We start from the raw sequence: 22,329 nt of genomic DNA, 5'->3' as shown, positions 1-22,329 counted from the left end.
ATAGCCCGACCGCACGCACATGTGCGCAGTTTTAAGTGGACAATCACCTGTGCGTGCAAATACCACTTCTACCAGGTAAATGGGTGAATTTTAAAAGCCATGTGTGCCGACACCATTGCCAGTTTTCCCGGTTCATTCCCAGTTAAGGGATAGAACTTCCAAACCCTCCTAGTTTAATAGCCTCCCTTCTTCCCTGTTAGCCCCGACCTTTAAAACCCTGGTGATCTACCTAGAATTTTTTGGTTTTCTACTGAATGTCATCTGTAGCAGAAGTAGTGTTATGCATTAGGGGACCCCAGCATGTGCTAGTGCACTTAAGTATTTATGTGCATATTTCATGGTGAAATCCAGAAATGCCCATGCCCTGCCCAGACCACACCTATGCTCCACCCCCTTTTGGAAAAATTTATTTGTACGCGTGTATCACAGCAGCTTTTAAAATCCTCTGTATGTGCTGGCCCGACATATTCGCATATCGCCTAATTTCAGTGTGTGTCAGGCTTTTAAAATTCACTTTTTACCATAGATTTAGCAATACATAAATACAATGTTACTTTTATAAAAATTAAACCATTATTAGGGTAAGTTGTGTGGCATTGTGACACAATATATAATATAATAATGGTCAATCTCTTCTCACAGGTTGAAAATCCTTGCTCGACATTAACAAAAAATGTCAGAAATTGATAGAGATGTCTTCCTTGTCTTGATGTCCCAAAATTAATCAATTATATACCTGTTCATGTTAATACTATACAAAACAAAAAAAGACAAAGTAGAATGAAATTTGAATGCTGTGCAGACTACAGATATAATCAAAAGAATCGATTTTTAAATATTTAAAGAATACCGCATCAGCAAGCCAGACAACGGCAGTGAAATACACTTGCCGTCCGGACTACTCGTCACTTGCGGTTAGATGTTATAAAGTGTGTTTTTTTAAATGTAGAGCAGTCTTAGAATGTCAGCTGGTCCCCAAGAATTAAATACCCCGACAGCGGCCGGTGTTTCGTGATACAAAGATCGCTTCTTCAGGAGTGCTTCATAGATTACTGAAAAGGGTGCTTCTGTGTGGACTTGTAATCAGAATGGGACAGCTGTCCCATTCTGATTACAACAGTGTTTGAGACGGACAAGTCCACACAGAAGCACCCTTTTCAGTAATCTATGAAGCACTCCTGAAGAAGCGATCTTTGTATCGCGAAACACCGGCCACTGTCGGGGTATTTAATTCTTGGGGACCAGCTGACATTCTAAGACTGCTCTACATTTAAAAAAACACACTTTATAACATCTAACCGCAAGTGACGAGTAGTCCGGACGGCAAGTGTATTTCACTGCCGTTGTCTGGCTTGCTGATGCGGTATTCTTTAAATATTTAAAAATTGATTCTTTTGATTATATCTGTAGTCTGCACAGCATTCAAATTTTATTCTACTTTGTCTTTTTTTGTTTTGTGTTTTGATTGATAAGACGAGTGCCGCAGTTCTTTGTTGCATTGTCATGTTAATACTATGCCATATCACAAGCACAAACTCTTCACATACCACTGACTAACCAGCGGGACGACTGACCCCAGTCGGTTACCATTCAGAAAGTTGTGTGTTATGTATTGCTGCAGGAGTAACCAACTCCTGTAGATACAAGCCCCTTTTTTCTCTTTTTTATAAACACAGGAATTTAAAATAAAGATTAGCAAAAGATTCTTATGTTCTGTATAGCTGGGAAAAAAAGATTTTAAACCAAGCAAACACAAATTATGCAGAAACTCTCAGCAAGCAAAAAAACCCAAATTATATTATGGCAAGGTTAAAAAAGTGTCTAACCCCCCTGACACTCTTAGGGGCGGATTTTAAAAAGCATTTACATGCGTAAATCTGGGTTTTACGCATGTAAATGCACTTTACTCGAGTAAGTGGGCTTTTGAAAATTGCTACAATATATGCCATTGAATCGTCCATAGGATTTATTCGCATAAGTGCACTTTACGTGAGTAAATGGCTTTTGAAAATTGCTACAATAGTAGTTACATTTATACGCGTAACTCCTTTGAAAATTACCCCCTAAGTGCTCATCACATGCAAATGCATGTTGGTGAAGCTATTAATAATTTGCCCAGGATACTGAAAAAAAATGTGCGGCTGATCCGCACAGTTCTGAGTGGCCAGAAAAAGTGTACAGAGATGAAGAAAATACTACTTTTCTTTACATCCTCTGACTTAATATCCTAGTGATATTAAGTCGGAGGAACCAAAAATGTCCAAATAAATAAATAAATACATTAAAAAAAAAAATGTGCCAGCCAGTCAAATTAGAAAAATGGACGCTCAGTTTTACCGGCATCTGTTTTCCTAACCCATGGCTATCTGTGGGTTCGGAAAATCGACGCTTGTAAAATTGAGTGTTGGTTTTCTGAACCCGCTGACAGCCACCTCTCCTGGGCCAAGGAGGCACTAGGGGCATGTAATCGTCCTTAGCGCCTCCTTTTAGCGTGACCCCTCATTTAAATACAGGATCTGGAGCCCAGGCGAGGTGGCTGGGTGCGTGTTGGGAGAGCGGGTGCTCAACAGTGAGCGCCCATTTTCCTGCGGACCTTACAGAATTGGCCTGTTAGTGTTTTACGTTATAGAGTATTAGTGTGTTTCCTGAAGGGAGTTCAGATGAGGTCAGCATAGCAACACCCGAGTTTACTTAGATTCATAATGATGCAAATAACTACATAGGAGGAGCTTTCAGAAACCATGACTGTTATTTACAAAGGTGCATTAATGTGTGAAAACATGCACAGCCCCCATTATTTCTAATGGGGCTTATTTATTAATAACACATTTTCCATGTTAACGTGGTAACATTCTTTTGTGACTAGGGCTGCTTATGTGCTGATTTTGCTTCACAAATTAACACTCAGAAAAGAGGGCTCTTAATCATTTTAATTGTTTTGCTAGTTTTTATTTTCATATTTCTAAAAATCAAGCTGATATGGCTGCAGCTTATCAAGACAATGAAAGGAGATTTAAGGCCTTATTCAAAAAAGACATTTCTCCCATTCTGTGCCTAGGGAATAATTTTTTTTTTAATTGAATAATGACCTAAGAATGTTACATAAGCTCTACAAATAAAATCTATAATCCTTTTACACTTGTAGACAAATCTTAAACATAGAGTTCTAGGTACGTATCCCCCAAACAGATGCAGAGGGATTAGGGAAAACAGAGCTGAGTAAAATTAAATTTTGATGATTAAACATGCCATACTCAGAGAAACACAATAAACTCAATAACTATAAAACTTTTGAAAGTGAATTTGTTTTGACACAAAGTAATTTCTTTTGAGCACATACATTTTATTTACAAAGCTCTGCAGTGGACACCTCTTTCACGTATTGCAGGATTCTCTAGGGCCGAGGTAATAAGACCTGTGTTGAAATCCGCTCTGATTTTTCTACGCGGATTTTTTTGGCGCACGTGGCAAAAACCAGCAGCAGCACAGAATGTAATAATGGCCGCAAATGCTAATTAGATACGCGCATAAAATCTGTGTACACCAAACATGCCATAATGCGCACAGTAACACATGCTCATGGCCCTATGTAGTAAATTGCACAGACATTTGTGCAGAAACCCATGCGGACACCCATCAACGTGAACACCCGCGATTGATTCTCGGGGTGAAAGGCTTTCTTTTTTGAAAAAATGAATAAATTAGTGGTCCGGAAGTTGTTGTGAAGGTGGGTAGAGCAATATCTAACCCCCTTCATGATTAGACTCTGACCACAGGCAAGCGCATGAAATGTAGATAGGAGATTCTGCCTCATTGAGAAGCTGCCTTGTCTCTACCAGATCTGTTTGTTGCTTGGCTGACCCGTAAAAGCATCAAAAAACTGGTCTCTACACCAGTGCTTTCACCTAACTCCTGCCCTGACCCAAGCGCTAAAAACCTGCACTGATCTGACTCCCTGATAGCGAGCTCACTGCATTGCCCATGATTAATCACCTCCTTTGCATGCTATTAACATGCACTCATGCAGAACCTGCCACTGTTTTTTTAATGGGTTTATGCATGCGTTTTTTCCATGCTGAATATATTATTACTAACCTGTAGGAGACTAATGAGGGAAAAATGCGCACAGAAACCCATGGCAGTTTTAGCACTGCTTACTACATCGGCCCCTGCATGTCTGCAAGGATGGAAAATTTCAGAAAATTAGGTATCGGCTAATGACTCTAGCAGCTGTCATTTCATCTACATCCCTCCCACTCCTCGTGCTCCTACTGCTTCTATTACCACTAATTGACCCATAGCCTTACATGCATACATTCTTAATACAGTGGAAAAGCAACAAACACAGATCATGGATAAAAAGGGCCACAGCTTTATTAACAATAATATATATATATACCTCTAGACAAACTGGAACCCGGACCAGTAGGGCAGTTGCCAAGACAGGCGACATCACCACCTCCTCCGCAATAACAAAACAAGGTAGCATCGAACCCAGGCTCCCCACCCTGTTTCCAAGCAAGGGGGCCCCCGACCTCCGGCGTATGGAATGCTCCGCTCTATGCTGCCCAAGGCACCAGTCCACTGCTGACCTGAACTGTGATGCCTGCCTGCACCACATTCGAAATATCCCTACCAGCCTGGGTAGCCACCACAGGCATGAGGTAGGGCATTCCCTTGGCTCATGCCCCCCATCAACATGATTGCAGCCAACATGAATCCCCAACAACCAACCCTCTAGGGCAACCTGCAGGGCGTTGTTGAATATTTCTTAGCCGATGTCCAAAAGATGGACTCAGCCTGACCTAAACAAATCTTGACATTGGACAATCGCCCATTTGTGCCTTATCTGGTGAGACCCAGCTTGCAGGTCTGTACACTGATGTGCCAGTTAACCTTAATTGTGTCTCCTTCTCCACGGTCTTGAATCATTCAACTTTGGATGAGGAGTAATATCCAACCACAAGAAATAAGATTGCGGTAACCAAACAGATAACTCAGGCAGGTCGTTCTTGATCCTCATAATTTGCTGCTTATTTGACAATTCACCCAGGTCATAGCCCCCCCCCACATGCGTAATGATCTGAGCTGCCATCAAATCCCTCAAGCGCCGAAGAAGGGGCAACAAATGATCCGACAGTGCATGTATCTCGACATGGAGCACTAGTAGTGTACATGTCCCGTCCTGCAAAAGTATGCCACAGGTACCCAGATCATTCTTGCCGGATGTGACCAACTCACTCGTGCATAGCACTCCAAAAGACCAGCGAGAAGGCAAAAGAGGTTGGTTTTGATGTGAAAGCTCGGATGAATACCAAGAGCACCCATAGGATCACGAGCAGGTAGTTTGTTATTGAAGCCGTGTATACATAGTTGACCCCAACTTTCTCGACCAACCCACCGACCTCCTCCACAACAAGGACTTCTCCCCATCCGTACACTTTCAGAAGGAAAGCCAGACCTGTTAGATGTCCAGCCATAGGGCCTCTAAATGGCCCCATTTCCTTGGTTGAAGAGATGTACCCACCATCAGGTCATCCGGCGCTGGGACTGGTATCCAAGCCGACAAGGCAGTTGCCAAAGACCAGGGCAGACCACCACCTTCACTGCCTGCTGCAGCACCAAGCAGGGGTAGTATCGAGACCCACGGCCCCCCCACCTGGCTCCTGCAGTAAGCTGATCATGTGCAATCGGTGTAAACTGGCCCATAGAACCTCTCTCGGCAGTTCTTCTAAACGCAGACACTTAGCGTATTGACGGCGGATTGTTGCACCAGAATATGATTTGCTTATTCTGTCGCACTCGCATATAATTTGCTCATTCCTCAACTTCATTTTCTGAAGCACTCGAGCAATCGGTGTGAGAAATAACTTGAGGAATGTAATGTTCCAAGGGTGCAGCGGACATGCATCCAGGCAGTACTGCCCAAAACATGTATCCTATGAAGGCGACAGAGTATACATATACATCTCTGTTGGAAAGAGGAAGCTCCTGCCATTGAGATACCCATTGAAGTCTGCCAGGAAGGATCCCAAATAGGGATGTCATCATGCATGTGTTGCGATATCCTAATTAAATGATGTGCCTGTGGTTGCCATGGCCGGTCTTCTGAGGAAGACCCTTCCCGTGGGTTTCACACTGCATGTGAAATTTGTGCCGCCCACGATGGGTTGCCAGTCTTGGAGAGTTAGCTTCTTGCCCTTGCCGCTTTGTTCAATCTATCCTGCAACTTTGCCACTTTATCCTCCTGCAATCTAGATGTTATTCTCTCAGTGTCGGGCTTGATGCCCAAGAAATGGATACAGTTGGTGTGACCTTTGATCTTCTTCTGAAATTGCAGAAGAGTTGTGAACAGCAGTTGGGCTCACTCACGCCAACGGATAAGAGTCCAGTAATGTATGCTGTTATCAACCCTGGAACGTTGAACCAATGCAGAAAAAGAGCTGCATGGTTCGAAATAGGCGCAAGAGACCTAGCAACCCATAGGCAATTGGTCCTATTTTATTCTACTATATTCCCATCTAGTGCATATTCATCCTAAGGCTCTCACTACATGTTCTTTACAGCTCAATTCCTGTCCCGAACATGAAGAAATGGCCGCAGAATTCCAGTTAGTTTCTGTGGGCCTGCTGCTCGGGTTTACCTTTCTGCTCTCTGGAGGTACCCGGTCACCGGAAACTGTTGCACCAACCTGGCCAGCCTCAGGCGAGTTTGCTGGGTACCAATCTGACTTCTATATTTCCGCTTTATTAGAAATAAGAATCTTTTGTGTTTATCTCATGTCCTCTTGAGATTGGTTGCTGTTTTAGCTTCTACTATTTGCCCCAGGAGAGTGGAATAGAAACACTGGCAGCAGTGGAATACATATCCACGACCCGAAGAGACTGGAGCCTTACTCCAGTGCCTTAGGCCACTCGGCCATGCTAACCTTTTCATGGATGCAACACCCTTTCCTTGAAATAATATCTTCTGATAATAGTCCTGAATCTACCATCTTGGAGTCTCACATCCCGTCCTCCCATTCGAGACTTTCCCTTCATGCAAAAGGTTCATTCATTGTGCATCATTACCATCCTTTAATTTGAATGAGTTCACTACACTGTCCCTGCAAGCCACGGACTGACTCCAAATCCAATGCCAAATGGGGAAACTGTCAAAAAAGTGGCCAGTATGACACCGAAGGGCCACCTGCCAAACCCTATATGGCAGAACAATGTGCCCACACTCTGATTACAGCCGGGACACTTCCGGTCTCTGTGAATAACCATCAATCGCAAACCCTGGCTGCTAGAGGAACATCCATCGGCATTCACCCTTGTGGCACTCCCTTGGGTCAAGCGCCAGACAGTCCAAGGTCCCCGCTCCAGGACCTCTACATCCGTGGGGCCTCGATCCACTTTGGCCCCTCCCAGCTGGAGGACCGCACTGGCCACTCCCTTCCGGACCACGCAGCCATCCCAGCAATCTGGGAAGTCACCCTGAACAGTGAGGATGCATTTCCTCTGCCCCCTCCCCCCAAGGAGGCCTTCTGGCCCCATTATGAAACCCCACCATTGAAAAAGATCCTCTACATGTTCTCTTCCCCTATACCTCCCTCCCTGCCACAAAATGAGCCCCAGGGGGTCTCCAGTGAAAAGGAACAAGAATCCTCTGTTTGCCAGCGAGGGGGTAATTTGCCTTTTGCAATCCCGAGTGGGAATTGAACCCTGGCTTCCCTGGTTGAGGGCCCATTGCTGGGCCCATTGCTACTGCCCCAATCTGTGAAGGGTGGGAACAAGTGTCCAGCATTGCTTGAACCCCAGTTCTCTGGCCTCCCTGGCCACTGCCTGCCTCTTCCAATCTAGATCGAGGGGAAGGTGACTGGCCGTGGGACTCTCCCACCCCGCAGCCACCTGGGTGATACCTGACCCTTGATCCAGCTCGGCAAACCAGAGTTGGTTCACCTGGAGCTGAACAGTCCCCCCACCCCACCCCAGTCTGTCTAGCTGAGAGCATGACAAGAAACTCTTCAACAGTTGAAACCTCGACTCTGGGTGTGCTCATGTCGTCCATGTCGCACCCCCGAGCTTGGCCACACACAGAACCATCAACCGCCCACTTCTCCCGTCGGCGACCGAGCTTAAGGTTGGCTCCTACTCAGCCTCCGATGCCTTGCACTGCGGCAATAACGTCCCACCACCAACGGCTGCACCAGGGATGGCCCAGCTCCGAGCTGGCACCATCCTCAAACACCCTGGCTAGAGACCCAGAGCGCAATCAGTGTAAGGGGGGAACCCTCACCTCTCTCCAACCATGCCGGCATTCCAATTCCAGAGATTAGGAGAGTCCCGCAGCAGCCCTAAACTGAAAGCCGCCAAAGGCCCCCTATTGCGTGAGGATCTAGGGCTGTGGCAAGTGTCTTCTTCCCTCTATCCCCTCAGACACAATCAGCCAAAAACCCATGGGAGACCACAGCTGACAGCAGGACCATGTGAGCCATGTGGTGTGGACCTTCAGCTGGCACAGGGCCCTCCCTCCCCCCATACTGCCAGTGTTGCAACTCTGATTCACTACAACAAATCCAAACTGATCTCTTACTGGGTGAGGAGGAGGGGGCGACCTGCATCCACTAAGCTCTCCAACCCAAGGAAGGTCCTGGACACACTCAACCATCCATGGCCATCTCCCAGGAGGGCTGGAGCACCTCAAGAAGTGACTGAAAAATGGCCCTCCTTCTGGTGGGTGGGGGGGCAGCCGGCTCCTCTGGCTTGGTCTTGGGCCCCCGGTAGAACAAGCCTGTGCTGAGCACAACACCCAATGTGGCCTGAACCGCACGCACACACCGCAGGCCCTCAGCTCGGAGAGGTGAGCACGAAGGCGTGCCTGCACCACAACGGTGAGCGCAACTCCGAGGGCCTCCTCTGGTGAGAACCCCATGCCCTTGGAAGCCCATCCAGTCCCCCTGACAATGCCAAACTGCCCTGGGGGTGTGGGCTGTCCAGGTTGTGGACAGCCACGGGAAGACACTAACCACATGGAGGAGAGGTGGAAATGAAGAGAGAGAGCAGGCAAGACTCATCGGGGAGCAGCAGGCTTGGCCTCGGCCCCCAAGCAGAACATATTGCCTCCAAGCCTGGGGCATGAAGCCCACCGTAGCCTTCCCCGCACCTGCATGCCGCAGGCCCCCTGCTCGGAGGGCGAGCCACGAAGGCGCGCCTCCACCGCAACAGCGAGGACACTCTGAAGGCCTGATCCATGCTGTCTCCAGCGAGCACCCCAGGCCCCTTGATGCTCATCCGGTCCCCATCGGAATAACACCAACCTGCCCTGGGGGGGGGGGGGGGGGGGTTGTGTGCGCCACCTATGCCATGGACAGCCGCAGGCAGCATGGCAGAGGGAGATGACAAGTAGGAGCGTGCAAAACCAACGCTGGCTCTCTTCCTGCGGCAGCAGCAACAAGCTGCTGCTCCCCAAATCCACTGTGCTGTGTCACGTGGCCGCCCCTTATTTCCATGCTGAGCGTCGTCTCATAACTCTGGCTGGGAAAGGAAGAGGCCAGATGAACCTCGGTCACAGCCCTTTAAAGGGGGCCGTGAAGTTATCATCATGTGATTGCTCCTCCTAACCCTCCCCCTGCCTGGCCACACCACCGTCACACCGGGTGGCGGAAGGAAGGGAAGCTATGCCATGGTTTGGATTAGGCTGGGCTTCCACGTGCAGCACACTATTTGTGGACTCTGTACACGGGGTGCGAGCCCACTCATATAATTTAGGAGGTGTAGAAAATATTTTTTGCATAATTAACAATATTTTTCTCAAGCCTTTTAATATTTTTTTATCCATTTTTTATATTCAGTTTATTTTGCTTTTTTTGGAGGCGATGTTTTGGAGAGGGGTTTTTTTTTTCCTTTATTTCCCTCTTTCAGCCTTGTTCCTCTTCCTTCCGTCTCCCATCTTCCCACTCTTCTCACCTCCTACTTCTCTCTATCTTTTCCTAGCCTTTTTCTCTCTTTACGTTCCCCAGCCTTTCTGGCCCAAAGTCTTCCTTCATCTCCACTAATCACACTTCTGGCTTCCTGCATGGCCTGAACCACCCCAGCATGACTTTCTCTGGTCATTCAGTGGGGGCTTTGGTGGCATGTCCTCCTCCAGCAGGCCATGACAGCAATGCTAGCTTGCCTTCCTCTGATGAATTTGGCAGGGTCCCTGCGCAGGGTGTCGGCACTATTTCTTCAGTCTTCCATCTCAGCAGACATGACTGGCCACAGCAGTATGTTTTCCTCCCTTGAGCCCTGTGGCTAAGCCACAGTAGCATGTTCTTCGTACCCTGTCTTCGTTGCACATCTCAATATGCAGCTATACAAATAGCTAAACTCAGTCTTTACTTCACAAATGGAAAAAGCTGCTGCTTCAACTCCAGAGCTTCTCTACAATGCAGTTTGATAAACGAGTGCCTAGATCAAATCTCCCTTCTATTCCCTAAACAAGTACCATAACTGCAATTCTCATTCTCAGTAATGAGAGTCCTATAGGCAATCGCTTAGAACACCAGTGCTTTCTCTCATCTCTACTCCTCCAGTAATACAAGCAAAGGTTTAGCAGTTGTTGCAGTGCTTTGCTTCCTTGCTACAACAATGTTCAATAAGGAAATGTTTGTAATAGCAGTGCTTCCTCTCTCATCTCTTCCCCCATTAAACAAGCAGGGGATTAGCAATTGCTGCAGTATTTTCACTCTATCTATATTTCTACTGTCATCTGGCAGCCTTGCTGTGTTTCCATGTCTTCTGGTAGCCTGGCTGTCTCTGTTTCCATTTTCTCTAAAACCTGAGGCTCCAGCAATCCTCCTGCTTCATCCCTTTCTTGCATTTCAGACCATTGCTCATTTATCTTATGAATGCTTGCTGAGTTTGGAGACTTTACCTATCCTACTTCCATGGACTTCACCTCCAGCAGGTTCTTATTGGGGAACCTGGGAAATGTAGTCCTTTGAAGTCCTCTCTTTACTGTCTGGTTTCTTGGCTTCTGGTGTGCCCTGTTGGCTTTGTGAAGGCTTTGGCTTGTATAATGGCTGACATTGGTTGCCTCTTCCCCACCACAAGGGAGAGTCTGTATTTAGATTGTTGAGAACAAATTCCTTTCCTCTGCAATCCCTTTTCGACTGAACCCCAGTCAATCCCTAATACCTAGAGGTATGGCATTGGGGGCTACCTGAAGAAGACTCTGTTGCTTCTCCTTGCTTCAGGTGCTCAGCTGGTCTGAGGGTTAGGACCCTTGTCCTGAGCCCTGGAACTGACCCTGGTTCAAATCCCTGTTTGACTTTTGCTTTAACAAAACCTCTTTTTTTAAAATTATTTTTGTAAACAAAAATAATTCTCATTCTATAGTTTATACAATGGTGAGGTGTTGTCACAGAAAATTGTTCTTGAGGTGATTATGATATAAAAGGGGTGGGGGGCGCTAAGCTATGGAGTATGGTTCAGGCACAACCAGGAATCAGTAGTTTTTGTGCATTTGTCTTTAAACCAGAATGTTGTCATCCTTATGTAGTTTTGCATTAATGGTAGTTGGAAGCAGACAGAGCCCTTGCATATTGTTGCATGCAACAAAAGTACAGGCTGAGGTTGTTTATGTGGCTTATTTTGGTAGTTTAAAATTGTTTGAAAAGAAGTTGTTTTTTAGTCTTCGTACTGGAGGAGGGCAAGATCTTTGTACATTACATTACTACGATAAAAGATGCCAAATGTGTCTGAGTGGAGCACATAATTTATGAAGATTTACTGTTCTCTAGGAATCTTATTTGCCGGAAGCCTTTAAAAGCTCCTCAGTTTTTTGCTTTACCATAAAAAGTGAAAGCATTGTAAGCTGAGCATTGTACATTCTGCACATTATTCATAACAATAATAGAATATGGCGAGCTCAATGTCTTCTGGATCCGCTCCAGTCTGGCTTTCACCCTGTGCCCGCCACAGAAATTGCTCTTGCCAAAGTCTCCAATGACCCCGTCATGGCCAAAGCCAAGAACATTTACTCAGACCTTATCTTTCTCGAGCTGTCTGCTGATTTTGTCAGCATAGATCATCATCTGCTCCTTGAAAACACTGTACTCCATTGGTTTTAGGATTCTGCTCTATCCAGATTTCCTTCTTATCTCTCCCATCATATTTTTATTGCATTCTCTGCTGCTTCTTTGTACACTGCTATTCCACTGTCGGTCAGTGTGCCTCAAGAGGCCATCTTTTCTTTTCTATCTATCTTCTGATCTCCTCCCATAGCTTTCATTACCGCTTTTATGCTGATGACTCCCATATTTACCTTTTCTACACCAGAAATTTTACCAAGAATCCAGTCCCAAACATCAGACAGCTTGTCTGATATCTTAACATAGCCAAGACAGAACATCTTGTCTTTTGAGTAGGAAGAGTAATAACATTGTTCTATCCAATCACTCTTCAGCTTCTGATGTGCTGCATCAGTAAAGTGCGTCTCTTGGAAAAAGACAACGTGAGCCTTACATTTTTTAAACATTGCTTCTTCCTTTTGGTAGGGGAATGTATACCATGTACATTGAGAGAGAGCATTTTCATTTCAGCCATTATCAAAACAAAAATATGTTTTCAACCTTAGATTTAAAAAAAATGTAAAGACTCAGATGCCCCCCCCCCCCAGCTCAGACATCCTCGAGCAGGACCCACAGAGGCATATTTGGACCAGTACAGGCTCCAGCAACAACATTCATGCACCCCTTCAGTGCTTGCACTTCAACCACACGAGACATATATACACAATGCACATACTGCACAAAACCACAAGACATGCAGCCACTGTACACTTGTACAGCCACCATCCATCTAATACAAACAAACATGAGACATATATAGAAAATAGGAACCACATCTTCATCTCTTCTGTCTTCTTAGTCCAAACATGTATCCTAGAGGGCCCAGTACTATTGAAAACTTCTACTGGAAGCAACCACATAAGAAAATAATAGTCAGGGCCTTCTCCATAAATACAGCTAAGGGTTATGACAAAAGCACCATATCCTAAAAAAAAAAAAAGTGATGACCTCTGTGTAAAAAAAAAAATATAGTAATTAAGCAGTACCGTGAAACTGAAAACAAGCGTAAAAAGAAACATTCCATTCTCAGCAACCCATTGTAGAGTTTAAAAAATAACTCAATTTGCTATCAATAAGGTGAATCATACTTAATTACAAGTTTAGAAAAAATCTCCACAAACAGGGCGACCAAAATGATAAGTGGCATGGAACGGCTGCCCTGTGAGGTAAGGCTAAGGAAATTAGGGCTGTTCAGTTTGGAGAAGAGACGACTGAAGGGGGGATATGATAGAAATGTACAAAATCATGAAAGAATGTGAACAAGTTAATGTAAATCGGTTATTTACTCTCTCAGATAATAGAAGGACTAGGGGGAACTCCATGAAGTTGGCAAATAGCTCATTTAAAACACATCAAAGAAAATTCTCTGGAATTCATTGCCAGAGGATGTGGTTACAGCAGTTAGTGTAGCTGGGTTTAAAAAAGGTTTGAATAAGTTCCTAGAGGAAAAATCCATAAACTGCTATAATTATTAAGCAATAGTAGCTTGAGACTTATTTAATGTTTGGTACTTGCCAGGTACTTATGACTTGGATTGGCCACTGTTGGAAACAGGATGCTGGGCTTGATGGACCCTTGGTCTGACCCAGTATGGTAATTCTTATGTTCTTATAGTCATATTCACCCCAGTTCCTCAACACAAGGGAATTAACCTACATCAGAAATGAGAGGGGCTCTTACACATGCAGCTTACTTCAACCTGGCAATTGCAAGATCAGCTCTGCATGTTAATGTTTTGGAAATAAAATCGTCTCCAAAATAACAAACTTGCACAGTGTACAGTTTTTTATCCCAATATATAGAAAAAAAATAGTATTCAAAAATTATCCAAAGTTCTACAGAAACATGAAGAAATAAAGAACAATATACTTCCCAAGTAAGAATGCATCATCATTTAGAATTGCCATTGGCTGGCCATCTGCAGATTAGGTCAGCAAGGCTCCGCTGAAAGCTGCATAAGAAGTGATCAAAAATAATAGGCCTCATCACAATAGTCAATATAATTATCAATCATCCAAAAAATAAAGAAAAAAGTGCTTATGATTATTTTCATAGAATGCTAAGGCATCAATGAAAAAAATAGGCTATCAAAGAATTTCAATAAAGATACTAAAAAAATAACCTGAAAATACTTAGAATAAATCCAGATAACACTATATTAGTTTCTTAGTTTGCAGCATGACAACTTTGCCTCCAGCAAACACACTTGTCTTGGCTGGATACTATAGAGAAAACTTCACTCCCTTGCAAAATAACACTGTATAGATCGGGGACAGCAGCCTAAGCACTTGTGAAACCTTATTAAAAAATCGCTAAAGAGCAGGATTTTCTTCCCTTCGTGCTCCAGGGTATTATTTTATTTCTTATAAGCCTACATGAATTTTACTTTGCATGATTTAATATGTGGGCTATCACCGGCCTGGGCCTCAAATCTCCCTCTCTGAGCCGATGGACCCGCTACACCATTATTGGTTCCGTCACAAGTGACAGGCCTAATGCCTCAGGCAGCCAAATTTGGACAAGATGACACAACTCTTGATCCTTCACTGTTTCCGACAGGCCTATGATATGAATATTATTTTGCCAAGCCCAGTTTTCTTGTTCTTCCACACAATCAGGCAAAGCCATGTTCTTCAGGTCAGCAATTTGAATGTTAAGTTGGTCTGAGGTTATCTCCTGCGATGCAACTTGATGATTTAAGTCTGTGATCTTTTCAGAATGCTTTTGCATCTTTTCCCTTATCTTATCCAAAGATGGCTGTAATTTGCTCAGCTGGTCTGCTAATGCTGGCAAAACATTTCTAGAGATGTTCTTTATTAGATCATCTTTAAGCTCCAACAGAGATTCCTCTGCCACGGTCGCTATCTTAGACTCTGTACACTTAGACTTTTCTCTTGGAGTTTTCTGAATTTGAGTTGTCATGCCACAGTGCACAGCCAAAATAAGACTCCTTGTTCAGATATTTACAGTACAGCTAAGCTAACTGGCATGTTTCCAGTAGAAAAAGATTTGTAGATGAAAAATGCATAGGTCCTCACTGAGCTGCTCTTTTGTATATCTTCTCAATAGACCTGCATAACCAGAAGTCCTTGATGTTGCTGTTGAGTGATGAGTAGCATTCCCTGTCTCCCAGTGGCTGTGAATGCTGCCTTTGTATCATCCTTAGCCAATACAGGGAAGAGAAGACCTACCCTGGGAATTGAAATTTTGTCTTCCAAATAGCAGTGCTATCCCTTTGAAACTTTGTATTATGACCCCCAATTCTACAACATCATATGGTTATAATTTCCTTTACACTGAAGAAGGTTTTCTTCTTCTGCTTTAATATCTTTCAGGTATTTAAATGTTCTTATCAATCTCTCCCTGTTTCTCTTTCCTCTAGGTATACATGCTGTATTTAGGTCTGTAAATCTAATTCCAGATGACTTTTTTTGCAGACCTCATGCCATTTAGGTTGCCTTTCTCTGAGGTTGCCCTCCCATGGGTGAATTCTATGTTGCACATTCATAATCCATTGAGGGCCCTGAGATCATCTTTAAGGGGACTTTTAGAAGTGCCTTCATTGTGATATGTTCATCTTTTTGGGTATGTTCCAGTGGCTGCTCCTGATGTATGGAACTTTGCTGGAAAAACTGTGACTGACAACATGTATAATATCTTTCCGGAAGTTACTGGATATATTTTTTTTATTATTAGCATTTAGTGATGCTTCTTAATTTTGCAGGAGTTGTTGCTGAGACCAGTGATGTTTTGTTCATGCTGTCTTTTTTTTAAATATTTTTTTAAATTTATTATTTATTATTTTTATTTTATTATGTATGTCTTTTTCTTTTTCTTCTTTTTCTTTGAAAGCTACCTAGAGCCTTGGTTATTAGGTGGCATAGAAGTATTTTAAATAAATAAACGGACTGTTTCCTTTCTGAGCACAGCCACCAGAAATCATTATTTCTTAGGTGATAAAGCTAACAGTGGTTTATAATTCCAGAAAAGATATGTTTACAATGGGAAATGTTCAGAGGCAGTAGTCAAAGATCTCAACCTGTATCTTCCACTGATTTTATGCACTAATGTAGGAAAATCTGTATTTCACCCTAGTTTATCATTAAGGTTCGATAATAATGTTCCTCCACTAGGCAATTTGTGTTTCATTTATATTGTATGTATTTCTAATCTCTGCTTTCAGTCCCTGGTGTGAAATTAGTGCAAACTACAATTCTCATAGATATATATCTTCGCTTTTCCTAGGAATAGCTTGGAAGTAATTTTTAGAGTGGTCCAAACAATTTTTTGAATGTTGTACTTATATAAACAAATATACACAGCTTGTTATTTGAAGCGTAAATTGGTAGCTTGTGTTTTTGAGCTACATATTTTGCAGTGTTTGATATTGGCTCTGTAGTGTAAAAATAATTTCACAGTTTTTTCCTTTGCTTTCCATTACTTTTTTTTTTTACTTTTCTGTAATTACTTTTATATAGCCTCAAAGCTTGCAAGAAGACCATGAAGTGCTCCTTGTCAGGACTGATCAATCTGGAAGAGTATGGCCTGTGAATGCAATGACAGAGCCACTGGAGCCGAAAGGAGGAAGAAGAAAAAGACAGATGGTATCTTTTGTCTAACATTTTTTACTCTGTAGAATGATATACTCATTCCAGCACTTTAGCATTGATAGTAGCAAAGATATAGGAGCATGCGCTAAGATGACAGTGTGTTTACAGTGCAGGTTATTATCCATCCTTAAAACTTTCATTTTGTTCAGCTTCAGAACACTTAGCTACATAAGAACATAAAAAATACCATGCAGAGTCTCAGACCAAGTTCCACTGAGCCCAGCATCCTGTCTCCAAAAATGGCCAGTTCAGATCGCAAGAAACTGGCAGATTCTAAAAAGTAGATTCATTTTTTATGACTCATTCTCAGGGTAGCAATAGTTTCTTTAATCTAGCTGGCTAATAATGTTTTATAGACTATTTTTCCAGGAGTTGTGGAAAGATGGTTCATTGTGCAGATTCTGTTTCCAGATAGTTATTTATTTAATTTATATTGGTGGTGGTGCTGCCATACCTTATTATTCAGGCATTTTTTTTTCAAAAATTCTTTTTATTTCAACAGAGTTTGGAACTGTATTAATCCTAGAGATTGATTCATTGCTATCTTTGACCCAGTGCTGGTTTTGCTAGTTGAAACAGCCTTCACATAATAAAATACCTTTCCACAAGCTATGCTTTCCAAAACTGAACTAAACAACAGTTTTAAGAATGGAAGCCTTTTGTTTCCATGCATAGATTTATTTTTTAAACCCATATCCCTGTGAACTAGAGTTAAAATTGGACTACTGCACTGACACATTTCCCAATAGGCTGGTGCAGTAGTAAGGGCTCAGACTGGGTTTGTAAGGACTAGCACTTTTCTCACTCCAGATCAGCTGGGCAGAAGAAGAAGGGCTGTAGCCAGATGGATCCACAACATCACTGACTGCAGAGATCCTGCTTTTTCTTCCTTTCCCTAACCCTAATCCTAGTCCCCTCCCCCATTCCTCCACAGCAGTGGGGGGACACAGTGAATATGCACCCCTAGTCCCAGCAGCTTTTCCTTCCCCATGTTTTCTTTTTGGAAAAGAAGTGCATGAGGTAGAAGAAAGGCAGTTATAGCCTGGCAGATCAAAACACTGAAAGATAAGGTGGGGAAGAGAACAAGAAGGGATAGAAACTTTAAAGACGGAAAGGGGAAAGAAACCTGAAGGGGAGATTGGGAGGAAAGGAACTTAATTGGGGCAGAGACAAGGGAACAAAGAATGTGTTTGGGAGAAGAACCTGAAGGGGATAAGAGGAGAGTGTAGACGAAAAGAGTAGATGGGGAGAGGGAGAGGAGAAGAGAGGAGCATGAAGGGTGGAAAAGGGAGAAGAAGAAGAGGAAGAAGCCTGAAAGGAGGAGAGGGGGTGAGAGTGAAGGAATTTGAAGGAGGAAAGGAGAGGAGAAAATCCTGGTACCAATGGGCGGTTGCTTGACTTGATTCATCCCATCCGAACACATGTCGAAAATTATTCCTTTAAGAAGGTATTTCTTGGGCCATTTCGTGAAGGTAGTGTAGTTTAAGATGCTTTTCCAGCTCAAGGCCAAGACAACTTTGCAAGGAGTTCTGAAATGCTGGAACATAATTCATGGCAAAATATTTCTTTGTTCCCTTTTGAATTTTACAGGGAAAAGAGAAGGCAGGTTCCAAACTGTCAGCAGCAGTTTTGAAACTGGTTAGAAATAGCTGTAGATGCAATTCCTCTCTGTAAAACTGGACTTTGCATAGTAAGGCATCCTACAATTAGTTATATTTACTGAAACTAGAAAAAAAGTGAGGATTTCAGGAATTGATGACGGTTCTTGCCCCTGCAAAATTTAAACTAGAGCCTCATTAGTGGACTGTACCCTTTTCAATCAAACTGTGCTTCTATAAGAGAACTTTGGGAAGGAAAATTGTTTACCTATTTCTGAAAATCTGCATTTTGTATAGTTTCAAAAAATACAAGTACTGCTTGGCTAATTTATATTTGAGAATCTGATTTTACATATTAAAAGAGAATGTGGGAAATAGGCATCCTTGTTACAATCCGTTACCCACGACTTTGCCCTGTAGTGTAAATAACAGGGCCAATTTTCAAAGCATTTAGGCTCCTAACTTTTGGAATTAGGCTCCTAATTTGGCCCTTTTGAAAATTTCCTAGGGCTGAATGCCTACATTTAGGCTCCTAGTTTCATTAAGCACCTATATTTAGAGTCTAAAAAACTGGGTGGCTATGGGAGGTGGAGTTAGGGTAGGGAAACAAAGTTAGGAGCTTAGCACTGATTTTCAGAACTAGGTACCTAATTTAGGAACCTAAATCTAGGCAATTAAATAGCAGGCCAAAATTTAGGAGCCTAACTTATAGACTTGTGAATTTTCAGCTGAACACTTAGGCACCTAAATTCAACTGAAAATAGGTGCTTAATATAGGCCCCTAATTTAGAAACCTAAATTTAAGAGCTCAGCTTTTTTGGGGTATCGGTCCTAACATTTATACAATTAGATGTCCTGCCACATTTTATTTTTTCTGAAACTAGGCAAAATGAGTATGATACCTCTTTCCTCTCCAGTATTATGTTACCTGTAACCCCCTTCTGGAATTAGAACATCATTACTGAAAAATGCTCTAGTTCTGCATTTTTTCTTCCATTGTAGTTGACTTATGCGTAAATGTGACCAGTTTGCCACACAAATTTATATCAGTGTAAAATCCTTGTGCTAAAGAAAGGTTGAACATGTTGTGATTTTAACAATTTATTGCTGAATAGCATAAAAATCTTTTGGCCAAGGAGGTTGCAATTAACTTGACAGTGAAAAGATTACATGAGTAAAAGAAACCCAATCTATTCTGTAAGTACAATCATGAGATCTATACTTGATCTTTTTTCTTATCCATATCAATCAAATCTATTTAATATTGAGGAATAAAACCATGTGGAATATTGTGATAGCTAATTTTTGAAAAGTTCTCATTCTCAGGCTTTAGAAGATTGCTCTTTTGAAATTAACACATTTAAAAAGATGCTTCTTAGGGATAGGCCAGGGACTCAGTGGAGGACCTGGAGTCTATTTCCAGGTCAGGTCTTTGCTGCCCAGGCTGGGTGAGACTAGGGATTCTGCAGAGGTAGAATTTATAGCCCCCGAGTGTAAAGCGTCCTAGTTGTCCTGCAACAGTGATATTGTCACAGGAGGAATTGTTGATGGGTATAGCCCTTGTAGCTGGAGCGGCTGGACACCGGTGCTGTTATCTGAAGCAGTTGAGCCCTCAATTTCTGGTGACTGAAACAGAGGTCACTTGAAGGGTAGGTAGCGGGACACCAACAAGAGTAGGTCTGGAGTACAGAAAAAACAAAGTAAAGAAGAGTGCCCACAAAATAAACACAGGTCAGGGAATGACCAAAAGACACAGGGCAAACAGACACATTGGCAGGATATATGAACCAAAGCCAGAAGGCCCCAAACTAGGGCCTTGATAGACTACAAGAACAAACAAGACAAAACCAAATAGAACCAGAAGGCCAAAACATAAGGCCAATATAAGACTAAACAACAACAAAATAGAAGACAAGAACAGGAAGAGACAAGAAACTAGATAGGATACTAGATAGGAAGAGACAAGATACAAGATAGGATCCTAGATAGGATTATAGACAGTGCTGGGAAGGAGCCGGCTGTCATGGTACCTGAAGACTGGAGAGTTGCCGATGTAACCCCAATATTTAAAAAGGGCTCCAGGGGCGATCCTGGAAACTATAGACCAGTAAGCCTGACTTCAGTGCCAGGAAAAATAGTGGAAACTATTCTAAAGATCAAAATCATAGAGCATATAGAAAGACATGGTTTAATGGAACACAGTCAACATGGATTTACTCATGGGAAGTCTTGCCTAACAAATCTGCTTCATTTTTTTGAAGGGGTTAATAAACATATGGATAAAGGTGAATCAGTAGATGTAGTGTATTTGGATTTTCAGAAGGCGTTTGACAAAGTCCCTCATGAGAGGTTTTTAAGAAAACTAAAAAGTCATGCGATAGGAAGTGATGTCCTTTTGTGGATTACAAACTGGCTAAAAGACAGGAAACAGAGAGTAAGATTAAATGGACATTTTTTTCAGTGGAAGGGAGTGGGCAGTGGAGTGCCTCAGGGATCTGTATTGGGACCCCTTACTTTTCAATATATTTATCAATGATCTGGAAAGAAATACGACAAGTGAGAAATAAGACGAGAGAGGTAATCAAATTTGCAGATGATACAAAATTTTTCCGAGTAGTTAAATCACAAGCGGATTGTGATAAATTGCTGGAAGACCTTCTGAGACTGGAAAATTGGACATCCAAATGGTAGATGAAATTTAATATGGATAAGTGCAAAGTGATGCATATAGGGAAAAATAACCCATTCTATAGTTACAAAATGTTAGATCCCATATTAGGAGCTACCACCCAAGAAAGAGATCTAGGCATCATAGTGGATAACACATTGAAATCATCGGTTGAGTGTGCTGTGGCAGTCAAAAAAGCAAACAGTATGTTGGGAATTATTAGAAAGGGAATGGTGAATAAAACGGAAAATGTCATAATGCCTCTGTGTTGCTCCATGGTGAGACCGCACCTTGAATACTGTGTACAATTCTGGTCGCTACATCTCAAAAAAGATATAGTTTCGATGGAGAAGGTACAGAGAAGGGCAACAAAAATGATAAAGTGAATGGAACAGCTCCCCTATGAGGAAAGACTAAAGAGGTTAAGACTTTTCAGGTTGGAGAAGAGAAGGCTGAGGGGAGATATGATAGAGGTGTTTAAAATCATGAGAGGTCTAGAACAGGTTAATGTGAATCAGTTATTTACTCTTTCAGATAATAGAAAGACTAGGGGGCACTCCATGAAGTTAGCATGTGGCACATTTAAAACTAATTGGAGAAAGTTCTTCTTTGCTTAACGCACAATTAAACTCTGGAATTTGTTGCCAGAGGATGTGGTTAGTGCAGTTAGTGTAGCTGTGTTTAAAAAAGGATTGGATAAGTTCTTGGAGGAGAAGTCCATTACCTGCTATTAATTAAGTTGACTTAGAAAATAGCCACTGCTATTACTAGTAACACTAGCATGGAATAGACTTAGTTTTTGGGTACTTGCCAGGTTCTTATGGCCTGGATTGGCCACTGTTGGAAACAGGATGCTGGGCTTGATGGACCCTTGGTCTGACCCAGTATGGCATGTTCTTATGTTCTTAAACTTGGGCAAATACAGGGTGGCAAATGGAAAAGTAGCCTGCCTACATTGCACTGGTATTGGAGGCGGGCTACTTTTCCATGGGCCACCCTATACCAGGGTAGGAACACAAACAAAGCACAAGCCTTAAACACAGTAAATGAGGCCACAACAAGGAACATGGAAGGACTCCAAACTGAGGTAAGGTATTCACTGTGTGGCAGGCTTTTAAACTGTGGTACTGTAGGGAACATGCCGCCAGCAGATTCTCCAAGCTACAGGGCTTTGGAGGACTAAGCATCAGGGAACATGGCCCACTGAGGGCCCCTGCTGGCAGGAGACAAGTACTGCCCACAGATTTTCAGACAGCTAGTGGCTGTATTTAGGTCCCATGATTGCAGGGTTTTGGATAGCCTCTGGCCGAGGACTATCACTGTGATTATTAGGCTGGATGAGTTAAGAGCAGCGCT

General features: G+C 42.9%; 1 protein-coding gene across 4 annotated transcripts in view; it reads left to right on the top strand.

Moving 5' to 3' along the window:
• CWF19L2 (CWF19 like cell cycle control factor 2) overlaps positions 1–22,329 on the top strand; it is a 664,038-nt gene that overhangs the window by 319,724 nt on the left and 321,985 nt on the right. For all 4 annotated transcript variants that reach the window (XM_029602446.1, XM_029602444.1, XM_029602447.1 and 1 more), the window contains exon 12: positions 16,576–16,701. In XM_029602446.1, the coding sequence (XP_029458306.1) occupies positions 16,576–16,701 (126 nt within the window). The remainder of the gene's footprint in view (positions 1–16,575; positions 16,702–22,329) is intronic.

The sequence above is a fragment of the Rhinatrema bivittatum genome, chromosome 5 (genome assembly GCF_901001135.1).
Source record: "Rhinatrema bivittatum chromosome 5, aRhiBiv1.1, whole genome shotgun sequence".
Classification (NCBI taxonomy): domain Eukaryota; kingdom Metazoa; phylum Chordata; class Amphibia; order Gymnophiona; family Rhinatrematidae; genus Rhinatrema; species Rhinatrema bivittatum.
Note: the sequence above shows the minus strand (reverse complement) of the source record. Positions and strands in the feature narration are given on the sequence as shown.